This window comes from Puntigrus tetrazona, chromosome 12 (assembly GCF_018831695.1).
Source record: "Puntigrus tetrazona isolate hp1 chromosome 12, ASM1883169v1, whole genome shotgun sequence".
NCBI lineage: Eukaryota > Metazoa > Chordata > Actinopteri > Cypriniformes > Cyprinidae > Puntigrus > Puntigrus tetrazona.
The window spans coordinates 12,272,347-12,287,239 of record NC_056710.1 but is presented as its reverse complement, the minus strand read 5'-3'; the positions used below and the strand labels follow the sequence as shown (position 1 = coordinate 12,287,239).

Sequence of the window (14,893 nt, the reverse complement as noted above, 5' to 3'; positions counted from 1 at the left end):
GCACATGCTGACATACAGACTGACATGCTAGCCCAACCGAGTCCACCTGTTTACAGCAGTGCAATTACATGGAGCTATTTGCTTCAGTGGACGGGACATTACGCTGTTGAAGGGACATTCATCCCGGCCCTTGATCTCTCTGCTTCACACGCGTCATTCAGCCACCGGTTTCCCCAGCAACTCTGACGCACTGAAAAGTTCGACCAACTAAAAATAAACACCATGTTTGCAGAAAATGATTTAAGGTTAAAATATTAAGCCAACAGTGTTTGTCAGTTGTAGGGGAGAGCGGGAGAACACAGAACCTTGGAATTCCAATTGGCATAAGATCAACTGGGATGAGATTATAATATCTGATGCACTTAGCAAAGGTAACAGCAGATAGGGGTCAGCTGAGTGTGGGCTATCCTCTTATTTAAGACTAGAGGGTTTATATCGAAGGCTTCTGAGCAGCATAATTTCCTCTAAGCTGCCATGATGCAGTATGAAAGCTATTTCTGTCTGGCAGGGAGGCACACAAGACGCTTTTAGAGAAGGAAAAAAACAAAGAACTGAGCTCCGTCCAGACAATACTAAAACCCCAGAACTTCCCTATTATGCAAATTAATATGAATGATAAACCAATTTTCAATTATATGTTTTGTTGATCTTTTTGTTGGTCTAATGAGGTGTTACAGAAACACCGCTTTATCATTTTTGATTCATCTGTTCGATATTCTAACAATTGAACAATCGATCAAAATCTTGAGATACTTTTTTTCTCATTAAAAGTTTACAAATCTTTTGAATCCTCTGTCTGAGTTGTCAGGTCTTAGATTTACAGTAACATTTATCATGAGATAAACTCTTTTACATCCACTAGAACGCCAAACAACAAGACTGCATGTGAAAACAATTTTATTTCAAAACTTGATAATGCCTCATACCACAATTTTTTTTATACCACACACGCACGCCGACTTGTGTGATTCGGTTCACCTCTTTCCAAAGAGACAGTAATAAAACAATGCCTCCACCCAAAATGATACATAGGTATAACATTTATATCTCTGATTTATCTTGAGCCTGGCCATTTTTGTATGCGTGTCTGTCTTTCTGTCAGAGAAGAATGGCTGCTATGCATTGGGAGATAAGTTGTCTCATAAGATCATGGAAAAAGAAGGTGATAAAGAAAAAGAATGAGGGAAGGAGGATGAGAAGGAGTGCTCATGAGTGTGGAATAGATACTATTATACACAGAACAAGAAACGCATCGCTTCTAGTTGAATAAATAATACAATACAGTGTCCTAACCAGGCACAATGCGACAAAGCCACAAGCTTTCCAAATGTCTGTCCTAAGCAGCTTTGACAATGACATTACACTTTGTCAGTTGCTTCTGTACTTCTGTGGCACGAAGTCCCAATTCAGTTTACTCGGCGGCCATCTTGTAAATGCTCCCAGGCAGCTATTTTTGAAGTACAACCGCTCTCTACTTAAGTGAGCAAGACAGAAATACTTTTTTTCAAGATGGTGTATCAGTTGCCATCCCCTGGCCTAGCCCAGTCAGGTGTTCCGTGGAAAATTAACTTAACATATCGCTATTATATTTCAGAATTATTATTATCAGAGGGTTTTACAAGTATTAATCCAATTAATCCAATGATAAGCATTAAAAAGAGCTTGCCAGTAAAACTTCATAACGCAATCAGATCCTCTAAAAAAAGAGAAAGCGTAATTCACTTGCTGCCTCAGATACGGCCGTTCTATCGTCAGACAAAACCCAAAACATCATCAAACGGTTCATTTGAATCTTGTTCATTTGAGCTAGATTCTCATGTAATGTTAAGTGGGGGTGTCTGATACAATGATTCATGGTTTACTTTGCTTTCCTTCATGGTTTATATGCTTTCCTTCCCCATATTCTGACATTAGATATAATACTAACAAACCCCCCCAACCTCACACCCCTGTTCGCCATACCCTATGGTTTTGTGAAGCGCCGCAACTGAACACACTACATGTAATTTTACAACAAAATTCTCCAGAAGACTGCATAACTATGTGAACTGGGACATACTATACCTAATGTTTTATAAAGATAATCCTGTTAAAGTGCATTTTAGCATAAACTAATAACAATCAAATGTGAAAGGCAAAACTTCTATTTTACCACATTGATGTGATTTTATGCATTATGATTTCTCACATTTGTAACAGCTGCTAAATTCCAAATAGCATACTACTTTTACTCTTTCTGTTATAGAAGTAGTATGCTAGTATGCTACTCCAAAAATCAGTCTTTTCTATATTGCATTGCGCCCATTTGACACCCACCGGACCAAAATCGCTCCACACATATATTAAACATCAAAAAAGAATGAGAAGAGACTGATAAGTTGCAACAAATTATATGACAGATGCTTCAAGTTCAATCCTTCAAGTACCTTAAAGAAAACCACTAAAAATATGAGGTACGTGTTTTTAGTTTCACGCTCCTCAGCTGTGGAGTGTGAGAAAGAACGCAAACAGATTGGCTGTGATTTCGTTGCGTCAGGCGGCATTTTCGCTTTCAGCCTGGACAGAAAAATTGCTTTTCACTTGAATCTTGTCACGTCGTGCCTGTTTAGGACATAGTGTTAGATGAAGGGGACAGGAGAGAGCTAGTGGAGAAAGAGAGAGGAAAGATATGGTGTCGGAATATGTGCTAGACTCTAAAGGACAAAAAAGAGAAGACTGTGAAGTGAATACAAAAGAAAAAAAGAGGATGAAAATGTAGAGAGTAAGTTGGAGACTGGCTTTACCTCGGTTTGGAATCCTTCCACTAAGATAGCCACCAACAGGTTGAACAGGACATAGTTTCCAAAGGTCATGAGGGCGATGAAGTACAGAGCAGCCACAGGAGAGGTGGAGGCCATCCCATTATACAGTACCTTATTCCAGTCCTCCTGAGTCAAGATCTGATGTACAAGCAACAAACATAATCATTTACACTCAAGTTCAACATTTTGGGGTCGGAAAGTTTTTTGATGTTTTCGAAAAAAAGTCTTGCAATACACTGATTGGTTAATTGATTGACTGATATTGTAAAAACTGTAAAATAGAAATAGAATATTATTATTATTATTATTTTTATTATTATAAATATTACTCTAAATAGGTAAGAGCTCTTTCCCATTAGTTTTTTATTCATAAACATTTATTAACAATTAGGCTTCCATTTATTACTGCATTTATTAATCTTTGTTAATATCAGGAATACAACTGTTTATTTTGCAGTTTATTGCAATCTTGCTAAAATGAAAGAATTAATTTGAAATAAATTAAATCTGCATGAAACACACCTCATTCGAGCATTAGTATCAGTATTTTGTGCTGTTCACTTATTATCGAAACACTCTAGGTGGATGTTAAGATGCCTGATTACAAATGCAGCTTGTGTATTATGGAGAAATCTTGCCTGAAAAACTGTAACAATGGCCCACAGCAACGAGTCAAAGTTCTTGCGGTCAGGAAGTGTGTCTCCATCTCTCTCAGAGCCAAATTTACATCCAAACAGGTGCATGCCTAGAATACTGTAAAACAAAAATCACAAAAATAGTTCAAGTGTAAAATCAATGGACTGAATATACAGTACACTCAAACTGTCCAGAGTAATCTCTCATCTTGCCTGAAAATGAATATGAAAAGCATAAGCAGCATGCAGAAGGTGGCAACATTGTCCATGGTCTTCATCAGGACCACCAGCTGCCTCTGCAGAGCCGGCATGAATCGGACCAGCTTCAACACCCGCATGAGCCTGAAGGTCCTCAGCACCGATAAACCTCCTCCCTGCTGACCAACAATCTCCCAGACGCTGTCAACACATATAAACACACACATCTGACTATCTGACAGAATGTACAAGGAGGACAATGCGAAAACAAATCCCGGCTACCATAGTTACTCTTTCATTCCCAAGGGAGAAATGCAATAGAGTGGGTTATTTCTTGCAAGAAAAACATTTGAAAATGTTTTGGTGTGGTTTGTTGCATTTCAAACCAAAGAATCTCACCAGCCAATGGAATAAAATAATTTAAAATAAAACTGTTATGAACTCAAGCAATTCATCAACAATCTATCTATCTATCTATCTATCTATCTATCTATCTATCTATCTATCTATCTATCTATCTATCTATCTATCTATCTATCTATCTATCTATCTATCTATCTATCTATCTATCTGTCGATTTTTTTGATTGATTGATTGTAGTAGAGCTATTTGAAGTATTTAAATAAAAAACCTTTATTTCTTGACTTTCCATCTTAAGAATGATTGATATTTGGTAACCAGTAGTTGTTTTCTCACCCATGTTACCACAAAACAGAGTTCTGTTGGTGACTGTATTTATGCAACACGCTGAGCACTAATAAATGCAAAAACCCATCATAACATAGCACCACGCCAAATATTTTGCTTGTTCAGGCGTCTTAGTAAATGCAAATTCATGTCAATTGTGAATGGATGGGCGTGAAATTGCAGCACTCATCATGACAGCTGACAGTCATCAGATTGAACAGGCAACAGATGTCCCATCACTCAGTAATGGTTGCATTCTGTCTGGCTGTCACTGTTGTGATATAACACACTGCCAGTGTACATTTTCAGAAATGAAGATGAACGTCAATAAACAGTGACACAGGCAGTTGTATTAACGTTTAGGAGGTCTAAGGAAAGAATGCAGAAGAGCATGCGTACCTGATTACCACAATAATGCCATCAAAGATGTTGTAAGGGTTCTTGATGTAGCCAAAAGGACCGTACACCAGCAGTTTCAAGAGCATCTCCAGTGCAAACAAACTGGTGAAGACAATATTACTGATTTCCAGAGCGTTTGTCAACTCATCAGGCTGAAAAAGAAAAAGAGAGAAGATAAAGTCAAGACCATCACATAGATGCCATTGTGGCATGTCAGTACTGTTACAAAGGACATGTGTATTTTTTTTTATTAAAACATTAACAAATAACAGAACACTTCTCTGTGGGTGCATCCCCATCATTTAATGTAATATAGGTTTTGAATATGTAGGTCAAATGAAACTGGTCTTGGAACTGTTACTTTTACCATGTCTCGAACATTTATTGTTTTCACATATACATCACAGATATATTTACTTAAAAAGCAACACTGTACAATGTACTAAGACTTGTCTTTAAATTTGCCTTCTTTGGCAGTATAAATTCTAAAACGTTAAATACAGCATAAATAATATATAATATTATAATAATAATATTAACAATTAAAATAAAAAAAAAAACTTAATTGTATCTTTTTTACTTTAAGTATAAGCTAATTATAAATAAATATAATTCAATATAAAATGGAATATAGAATATGTAATAACTTCTTAAAATCTCCTAAGATGTAATTAATAACTAAAACAGTACTGAAAGCAAGTGAAAAGACTCACATGCAAAAAAAGAAAAAGGAAAGCTTTCTTGTTTCAGAGGTTGTCTCAATGAATGTAACTGTATAGATCACCAAAACAGATTACAGAACTACAGTAAAGTGTCACTCTTCTTGGCCTACATGATTATTTGACACATCATCTCAGTTAAGAAGTTACATAAGAACAATCTGATCTAAACACCTGCGAATCTGCTCAGCTCCAAAGGGTTCAGGTCATATTTTGTTCTCATTTAATTAAACAGAACACAGACCCACATGCACTTTCATGGCCTCATATTTCCTAATAGCTCGCGGTGCAGACTGTGCTAGATAAACTAACGTGGGGATTAACTTTTCGACATCACAAACACCAAGTTACTCATTGTTCTTTTGTTTCATCAGAACGCATTGTCTCCCACGACTGCAGGCTGAACTTAAAACTCAGATACAGGTGAACTACAAAGAAAGAACCGCAGATTCCCTGGTGTAATTGATGTTGTTGATAGTTCGGTATGCAGAGAGAAAGTTTAGTTTTTTTTTTTTTTCTTTCTTTCTTTTTTTATGAGGCACGGGTGAATTGAAGGAGAGACATATGGGCCGGTTCATATTTCGCTTCAGTTTTTTCGATTGTAAAAATGAGACTGGGCAAGAGACCCAGCACGCATAACACATTCTTGAAACATCACGGCTAGCTGGGTTTAATGAACAGAGTCTTAAACGCCTGAAAACAAAACACAACATCCCCGAGCACGCAACTATTTTCCTATGAAAACTAACAGTGATTTTAAGAGACGTTTAGACAGGTCGCTGAACTTCAGAGTTTTAAATGATGACAAAAACTAGGTAATTGTTTTACCGAGATGATTGTTTCCGCAAAGTAATGAGGAAAAAACACAATTACATACTGTGCATCAAATGAAAAATAACATCTATATTAGCTAATAGAATTAAATGCAATCTAATCAGATTGAGAAGTGGTCCGTGGAGCACGATGATGAAGTGTGGGGCTATTTGCGGCTGTCGAGGTGTTTCACAGAGGTGGGGAAGAAAGCCAGCAGGGTTTTTTTTAGCCGTTTTTTGGATCAGGGCAGTCCAGGGTTGGGCACTGTCTACCCAGCAGGAGCTTGCACTTGGCCTCTTCATAGGGTGAGGTCCTTCGCTTCAAATCAGGACCACTTGTGGGAAGAGCACACCACACACAAATCTATGCAGGAGTGATTTTTCTGGGAACGCCAAGGCTGAAGACTTACGGTGAACTCTGCATGCACGCTTCGAGAAGGGTTTCGCATCACGAAACATTTCCAGCTGGAACATGTAAAACAATGCATATTAATGCAAGCCTACTATGGGTTGTTTTTACTTAAAAATACTACTCAATGTCCTGGTCTGGTGAGGAGCAGCCAGACAGGGTTGTGAACTTCAGACCCCTCTTGAGATGAACCGCTTTTAAAGGGTCATATCTCACCAGCTGCATTCTGCTATCAGCTGCTGATTCCGGCACATAGCAAACACAAGATCAGAGTCCCTTTATCTAATTACACACACACTCCTATAAACAAAGAAGTGTTTCATGAACATATATATGTATATATACACATCACAGTCCACAACAAAAATCGGGCACTAAAATTGTCATTTATAGGGATAGTTCACTCAATTTAAATGTTACTATTTACTCACCTTTGTGTCGTTACCAACCTTCATGGGGTTTTTTCTTACGTAAAAGAAGATATTTTGAAGAATGCAATTAATTAAACAGTTGATGGTCCCCACTGAAATCAATGTTATTTCTTTCTATAAAAGTATTTAACCGAAGAAAGAAACTTAAAGGTTTGGAATGACATGAGGGTGAGCAAATGTCAGTATTGAACTATTTCTTTAAACCTGAAAAAAAAAAAGTACTCTGCACAAGAAAGTCTGAAAGTATTTATTGTAAAAAAATATAAAAATAATAATAATAATAATAATAATAATAAAAGCACAGTTTGTAATTATGAAAATACAATATTTTAATAATTAATAATTATAAATATAATATTGGCTTTAATAATTATAGAAATTTAGTTTGGTACATGTACACCTTTTAAATTATGTATTTATTTACACTCTCAGCAATAATATTTAAAACTTATTTAAACCTACAAAAAATGCTTCATTCTTTTTTTAATAACAACAATATTATTTAATTTCTCACAGAGCGACTGTAGGATTTGATAAGCAGGAGTGAGATGAAGATTTAAGAAGTTAAGTTTACTTCTCAGAAAAGCTTTACAGCGCTAAAAAAAACAACCCTTTTTGGCAAAGAACATGGCTGTGGTGGCCACTTCCCAAGTATGAGATACGTGTTCCCTCATTACCAACAATGCAACAATGACTAGCTACACGCTTTACATCCAGCAAAAAAACGAAACTGTTAGAAATAATTGAAGCCCATGATGAGCAGTTGAAATTGTTTCATTGAAGCATAAACTAGCCGGTCTCATTTCCTCTCATTATGTAACCTCATTACAGCTCAAATGGCTTGTAGACAAGCTAAAAGGTTCACCACATGTTCACCACATAACAGTTTGAATAGCCTAAAACGATACACTTAGCAAGAAGTTCTCATCTAAAGTAAACAAATGCTTGAGGTGAATGTGCAGTGGACAAAAACATTGACGTTTTAAAGACCCCATTACGTATCGCCTATTGGAATCTAGAGCTTCAAGGGCTCATAATTCTTTACATTTCTTTCCTTAAACAAATCAGCCATATAACCCAAATTGATATTTTACTCAATTTTCATATTTGGGTAAACCCATGCAGTCAAACACCCACATAATACACCCTCTTATCTGTTTTTGCAATAAGGCCTAACTGTCATTACAAAGATTGTGTGAAGTCCCAGGGCAAGTGCTGAAACAAAGCAAGCGACCCTCTGTCCTCATTAACTTTCATAGCCACAACAACAATAACCATTATGTCCCAGTAGCACATTACGAAGGAAAGCAAGAGAAGGGGCAGAGTGGGAGGAAGAGGTTGAATGACTGCAATTCCCATCAGAGATGCATATTGGAGATTTTTTTTTTTTTTTTTTTGGAATTGTATGGAACTGGTGCTGAGTTTCTTGCTAAAAGGCAAAGCGCAGGTTAGAGATATAAGATGTGTCCGTTAGAGAAGCAACAGCCTCCTCTCTACTCAAGCCCATGAACCAGAGAAGGGAAGCATGGGAAGCTTAAAGGACTTCATAGCTTCAAGATTAAGAGCTTAAAAAAGTTCACCTACAAGTATGTGTCAACAAGATACTTGAGCTGGAAAACAGGGTATAGATAAACATGGTACATGACGCATAGCTTCTCTTGCACCACACCATGGGGTTGAGCAGTTTGAAACATTTGATTATGAAAGACCATTAAGTGATTTGAAAGCACTTCAGAATGTGTCAACACAGAGGTAAACAAACTCACTGTTTAGAGGGGCTTCAGCCCACACGTCTGCTTTTCTGAAATTCTAAAATTGCAAACTGCAAACAAATACCACATTTTTACTCAGATACACCTACTGAAAGACATACTTATTTTAATAGGAATAATAATAAAACCGGGAAAAGAGATAAGTAAAAGCATGTAATTCTGAGGCATGTTTTTTTCATATTCATGTAAAAGAGAATCACATTGCAGAAAAAAAAAAAAATATGTATGCATGTATGTGTGTGTGTATGTATGTACTGTATTTATCATTAGATAAAAGTAACCAGACATTCATCCAAAGGTATTACAATATTGTTCGTTATCATTTGCGGATAGTACAATTTTGATCTTTTTTAAGAAACAGCACTCATTAAGCAAGGCTGCATTAAACTGAACAAAAGTGACAGTTTTTTAACTTTTCAATTTAACATTTTTAACATTTATTATTATCTATACCATTAAAGAATCCTGAAAAAAAGCTTGCAAAAATATTAAGCAGTTCAACAATTTTCGCCTTGAAAAAAAGGAAAAATTACCAAAATTTTCACAATATTACAGATTTTACTGTATTTTTAATAAAATAAATATAGCCTTAGTTAGTGTAAAATATTTGATTTAATAAAATTAACATTTCAGAATAGTACTAGTCGTGTCCACAAGCATTTGTTTTATGGTTGCAATTTTTGAAATCAAATTCTAAAAGTTAGCTATGGAAGCAAATATCCATTTCTGGCTAAAAGACTTGACAGATATATAGCCCGATATGGAAGGGAAACAGCAACACAGCCAAGAAATAAAAGAAACAGAATGGGCTGAGGAGCTTTTGAACAACTTGGGCTAGAGGTAGAATGTGATAACCGATGAAAAAGAGAGATGGAGATGTGCCTGCAGATTTATATTTAACCTCTAAAATAAAAAGCACACGTTTCAGCTCCGTAAATAGCAGCCATGTGGTCAGGTTTTGTATGGTTTTCATGCGTAAGATCAAGCGATCAACATGTCTCCTCTCCAAGAAAGACAGAGCAGGGTCTGGAAGGAGGCCGCACAGAACTCAGATTAGCGTAGCTCAACGTCTTCTGCCTGTTTTTCTCAGTCATTCACACATTCCCCTTTGGCTACACTCTGTGAAACTCCACTTGATCTTAACTTCATCCAGCTATGTGTGATCTTTCCATCTGTGCCGCACAATGGAATACCAAAACTGGACAACACAACATCAAATAATGTTTTGAACCCTACTAGCAACATTTCAAGCTCAGGAACGATAAACAAAGCTGGAACTGTTGCAGTCGAGAGCTGCTTCTTCATTCCACAGTGGGCTTAAAAAGTGATGCAGGATGTCAGTGATTGGGAAAGAGGAGCTCAGAAGAGTACGAAAGACAAAGGGCAATAGAAACTTCAGGAATGTGAAACAGGAACAGATGCAATTAGCCAGATTGGACGTTTTATGAGGATCAAAAAACCCAAGTGACCTTGTGCATCCAAATTCTTGCTCTATCTCAGTCTCCAATTCTCCAGATGGATCGCTCCATAAAGACGAAGTTCACTGCCAGAATTCCCCAGGAGTTTACAGGGAATAAAATGAGAGGAAAGGCAAAAAAAGAAACCATCTGTGTTTGTTGTGTACATTTCCTTTTGATTACGGAAATATACATTAACGTTAACATGGAGATATAAAGTTGTTTTTTTTTTTTTTTTAGAAAAGGATAAATTAAGTTGATCAAGTTGATCATATATATATATATATATATATATATATATATATATATATATATATATATATATATATATATATATATATATATATATATGTATATTTGTTAATAAATACGGTTTAAAGAATACTGAAAAAAATCACATAGTTTCCAGAAAAATATTAGGCAGCACAACTGTTTTCAACACCATATATTAGATACATTTCTGAAAAATCATATGACAGAATGGAGTAATGGCTGCTGAAAATTTAAAAACTGTAATAATATTTCACAATAGTACTGTTTTTACTGATTGAAAATGCAGTCTGGATAAGACATTTTGAAAAACATCTAAAAAAAAAAAAAATATATATATATATATATATATATATATATATCATTGGCCCAGTGAAATCATGCAATGACTCTGCGTCTGATAAAACACACTTTTCACTTTTTGGCTGCTTGAGTTCACAAAGCCAAGGACCAAACTTCTTACATTGCCCACATATTCCCTCCTGGTTGCCAGCAGACGTTCCCATATACTTCATATTTTTTGAATAACTCTCAAATTACCAAAATAAATCATTGTAATCAGAGTGAGTGATGATGAATGTTGTTTTCTTGTCTGAGAATCAACCATTTTCTGAGAAGAATACAAAGCTCTAACTCTCACTTCGAGGAATTCATCATCCTTCAAACTTGCAATGTCTCATAAAATACTGATAATTTTCCTAGTTGTTCACGTCAAATCCCTGAGTTATGACTTCAATCACGAACAAGGGGGGCCGTTGCAGGCGGGCATGAACTGCGGCGTGTGCCCTCCAAAGGATCTAGAAGACTGTGAAGCATGCGAGCATACTGTGTAAACATAGCGCAATGAAATTCAGATGTGTGCCAGTCGCCTTTTCAGTTCACTTCAGCCCTCATTCTCTAATATGCCGAATTCCCACACAATGGTAAACATGCATATGGAAAGTTGTGTATGGACATTATATATATATATACATTTACTACTTTTAAAAAATTGGGGATTGGTAAGATTTTTTTACGTCTCTTATGAATTTATTTTATAAAAACAGTAGAAAAGTAAAAGCAAAACAGTAATACTGTAAAATAGTATAATAAAAAAAACATTTTTGTCTATTTTAATGTCATTTTAAATGTTAATTATTCCTGTGATAATAAAGTCAAAATTTCAGCAGCCAGTGAATCCAGTCTTCAATGCCACACAATCCTATAAAATTTTGACTGACTTTGGTGCTCAAAAATGTTTTATCATCAGTGTGGAAAACAGCAAACAGAAGAAAATATCCCATGCTTTCATGTTGTTGATGTCAAATTCTGAATCTACCATCCCAATCTTCTATTTTCCAATTTTGGTGAGCCTGTGCGAACTTTAGCCGCAGTTTCCTGTTCTTAGCTGACAGGAGTGGCACCCGGTGTGGTCTTCTGCTGCTGCAGCCCCTCTGCCTCAAGGTTCAACGTGTTGTGCGTTCAAAGATGCTCTTCTGCATACCTCAGTTGTAGCGAGTGGTTATTTGAGTTACTGTTGCCTTTCTATCAACTCGAACCAGTCTGGCAATTCTCCTCTGACCTCTGGCATCAACAAGGTATTTGCGCCCACAGAACTGCCACTCACTGGATATTTTCTCTTTTTCAGACCATTCTCTGTAAACCCTAGAGATGGTTGTGCGTGAAAATCCCAGTAGATCAGCAGTTTCTGAAATACTCAGACCAGCCAGTCTGGCACCAACAACCATGCCACTTTCAAAGTCACTTAAATTCTTCCCCATTCTGATGCTCGTTTTGAACTGACGCAAATCGTCTTCACCATGTTTACATGCCTTAATGCATTAAGTTGCTGCCGTGTGATTGGCTGATTAGAACTTTGTGTTAACGAGCAGCGTACCTAATAAAGTGGCTATATATTTATGTGTATATATTCATCTTTGTTGATGCATCTATTCTTTTACCCCAAACTTTCATACAGTAATATATAGAGTAGCAGTGTATTCGAGATTTACAGGCACAACTACAAGTTAATACATAGTTGTGAAATATAAAGTTGCTATTAAGAGAAATAGCTTAATAATTCTGACAGATAAAATTCACAGTTACTAGAAAGAATTGTAAAGTACAAAGGCACATTGTGAGACATAAAGACACAATTATGTGGACATAAAATGAGATGTAGTTAAAATGTTCTGTTTTTTTACTCTGAGGCAAAAACATAATTTTATCTTACAAATGAAAGTTTTCAGAGAACAGCTCAGAGACGTGCACTAACCTGCTCATGGTACTCGATGCCCATGCTGAGTGTGTTAATGAGAATGGCGATCATTATTCCTCGTCCAAAGTACTTGCTGTCCACAATCTTCCGGAAAGTGTCGCACACCAGCCTCCAGAAATGGACCACCTTTGCTGCCCGAGCTCCTAATGCAAACTTCTTCTTCCTGTTGGGATCTCTGCTGTCCCGATAATGGGCATCCTGTGTGAACTCATACACACCCTCACTGTCAGAGTCTGCTGTCTCATTCCCATCTACTCCCTCGGAGTCATTGGCCATCGATTTGGCACAATACGGACATGTCTCAGGATCAAAGGTCAAAGCGGTGTCTAAGTTTGTGCCACTGCAGTTCATGAGCGCATCCTTACAGATGATCTTGCCTGAAATGTATAAGAAAAAGCACACAATGCATGAACAAATGTATATTAAAAATAAATATATAAGTAAAAGATAAATAAAATAAAAAACAAAGAAATCAAACAACATAATCATATTTATTTTTTAATTAATTTAATTATCAGCAACCATTATCAGTAACCATGACGATATGAACGACAATACAACATTCAAAAATATAAAATAGGGCTGTCAAATTCACATCCAAATAAGACTTTTACTTATATTTCTTAAATATATACATCATGTACATATATACATATATATATACATACATATGCATAGTGCACACATATATTATGTAAACCCAAACTTTTATTTTGTATCTGATTAATCATGATTAATTGATTTGACAGCCCTAATATGAAATTACTAATTTTGTTAATTTTTAATAATTCAATAATTGCTCATATTGCCCAGCTCTACTCTAAACTTGTGTCTCACACATCCAGCTGAATAGAATTTCAGTTAATAATCCATTTACCAGGAGGACCTTGTGTCTCCACCAGGCACTGAGAGGTGTTGATGGGAGTAGGTGGGATATTTAGGTTGGTAAAGACACTAGCAGTACAGCTGCTTCCTCCTGGTTCCAGGATTCTCTGTCTGAGCTGCTCTAAGGCCAGAGATGACTGTAACGTTGGGTAATTCTTATGTACTGGAGCCGCAAATGGTACAGAGTTCCTCTTATATGCTTGGAGAAATGTGGGAGAAGGTGAAGGGCCGCAGCGAAGCGGCTCAAGGTTGCCCACAGTCTGATAAACACTATGTACAGATTCTGCACCGCTGGGGCCCAGAGACCCACAAAAGGGGTCCTGATGAGGGACAATGACCGGTAGAATGAGATGCCCAGAGTTGTTGATATTTCCACTTTGGGAGCCGTTATCCACCTCTCTGCCCCCATCAGTTCGGACACTCCCATTGCCCAGATGGTAGTGATGGTGGAGGTGGTGCTGATGGTGCATCACATGACGGATGGATCCCTGGCGCTGCTTCTGACGCCGTCTTTTCGTGGCCGGGGGTTCCAGTGGAGGAGAAGCGCAGATCCGCAGGCCTGCTCGACGACCGGCGACTCGGATGAGGTGGCAGATTTGCCTGGTGCCTTTGCGGATGACGTGGACTAGGTACTTAAGAAGCTCGTCGTAGCAGCTTCCTGGCTCAGAGAAGCTATTCAGCGTGCTGGCGTTGGACCTGAAGCGCACTCTCTGCTCCTTCATAAGCTGGCTCTCTCGTTGCTTGGTCTCAGAGAACTGTGTCGCTATGACAACTAGACAAAGGTTGATCATGAAGAATGAGCCCACCTGAAAAACAGCAGAGGAGACCATGAACACAGAGAGCTTCACAACATTGTTACTGTAAAAAAACAGAAAAGATGGCATGAGAAAGAAGCAAGCATAAAATCAATGGTTATTTTCTGTACTAATAGAAATTATAATGAACAGACTGGAAGTGAAGAATGAAAGAACAAAAATTCTGTCATTTTTCATTTACCATCATATTATTCCAAATTTACATTGTTCTGTGTAACACAAAAGAAAACATTTTGAGAAATGTTTCTGTTTCTTTTTGCTCCGCTTTCTTTGTTTGTTTGTTTTTGTATATACAATAATAGTCAAACAGTTCTTGATTACTAATATTCTTCAAAATATATATTTT

The 14,893-nt window shown here is 36.9% G+C and overlaps 1 protein-coding gene across 11 annotated transcripts in view; it reads right to left on the bottom strand.

The window, feature by feature from the left end:
* The window catches only part of cacna1g (calcium channel, voltage-dependent, T type, alpha 1G subunit), a 186,896-nt gene that overhangs the window by 65,245 nt on the left and 106,758 nt on the right, over nt 1–14,893 (bottom strand). For all 11 annotated transcript variants that reach the window (XM_043253658.1, XM_043253657.1, XM_043253663.1 and 8 more), the window contains exons 9-14: nt 13,725–14,538; nt 12,845–13,224; nt 4,721–4,872; nt 3,650–3,835; nt 3,440–3,554; nt 2,784–2,939 (exon numbers count right to left, since the gene is read on the bottom strand). In XM_043253658.1, the coding sequence (XP_043109593.1) occupies nt 2,784–2,939; nt 3,440–3,554; nt 3,650–3,835; nt 4,721–4,872; nt 12,845–13,224; nt 13,725–14,538 (1,803 nt within the window). The remainder of the gene's footprint in view (nt 1–2,783; nt 2,940–3,439; nt 3,555–3,649; nt 3,836–4,720; nt 4,873–12,844; nt 13,225–13,724; nt 14,539–14,893) is intronic.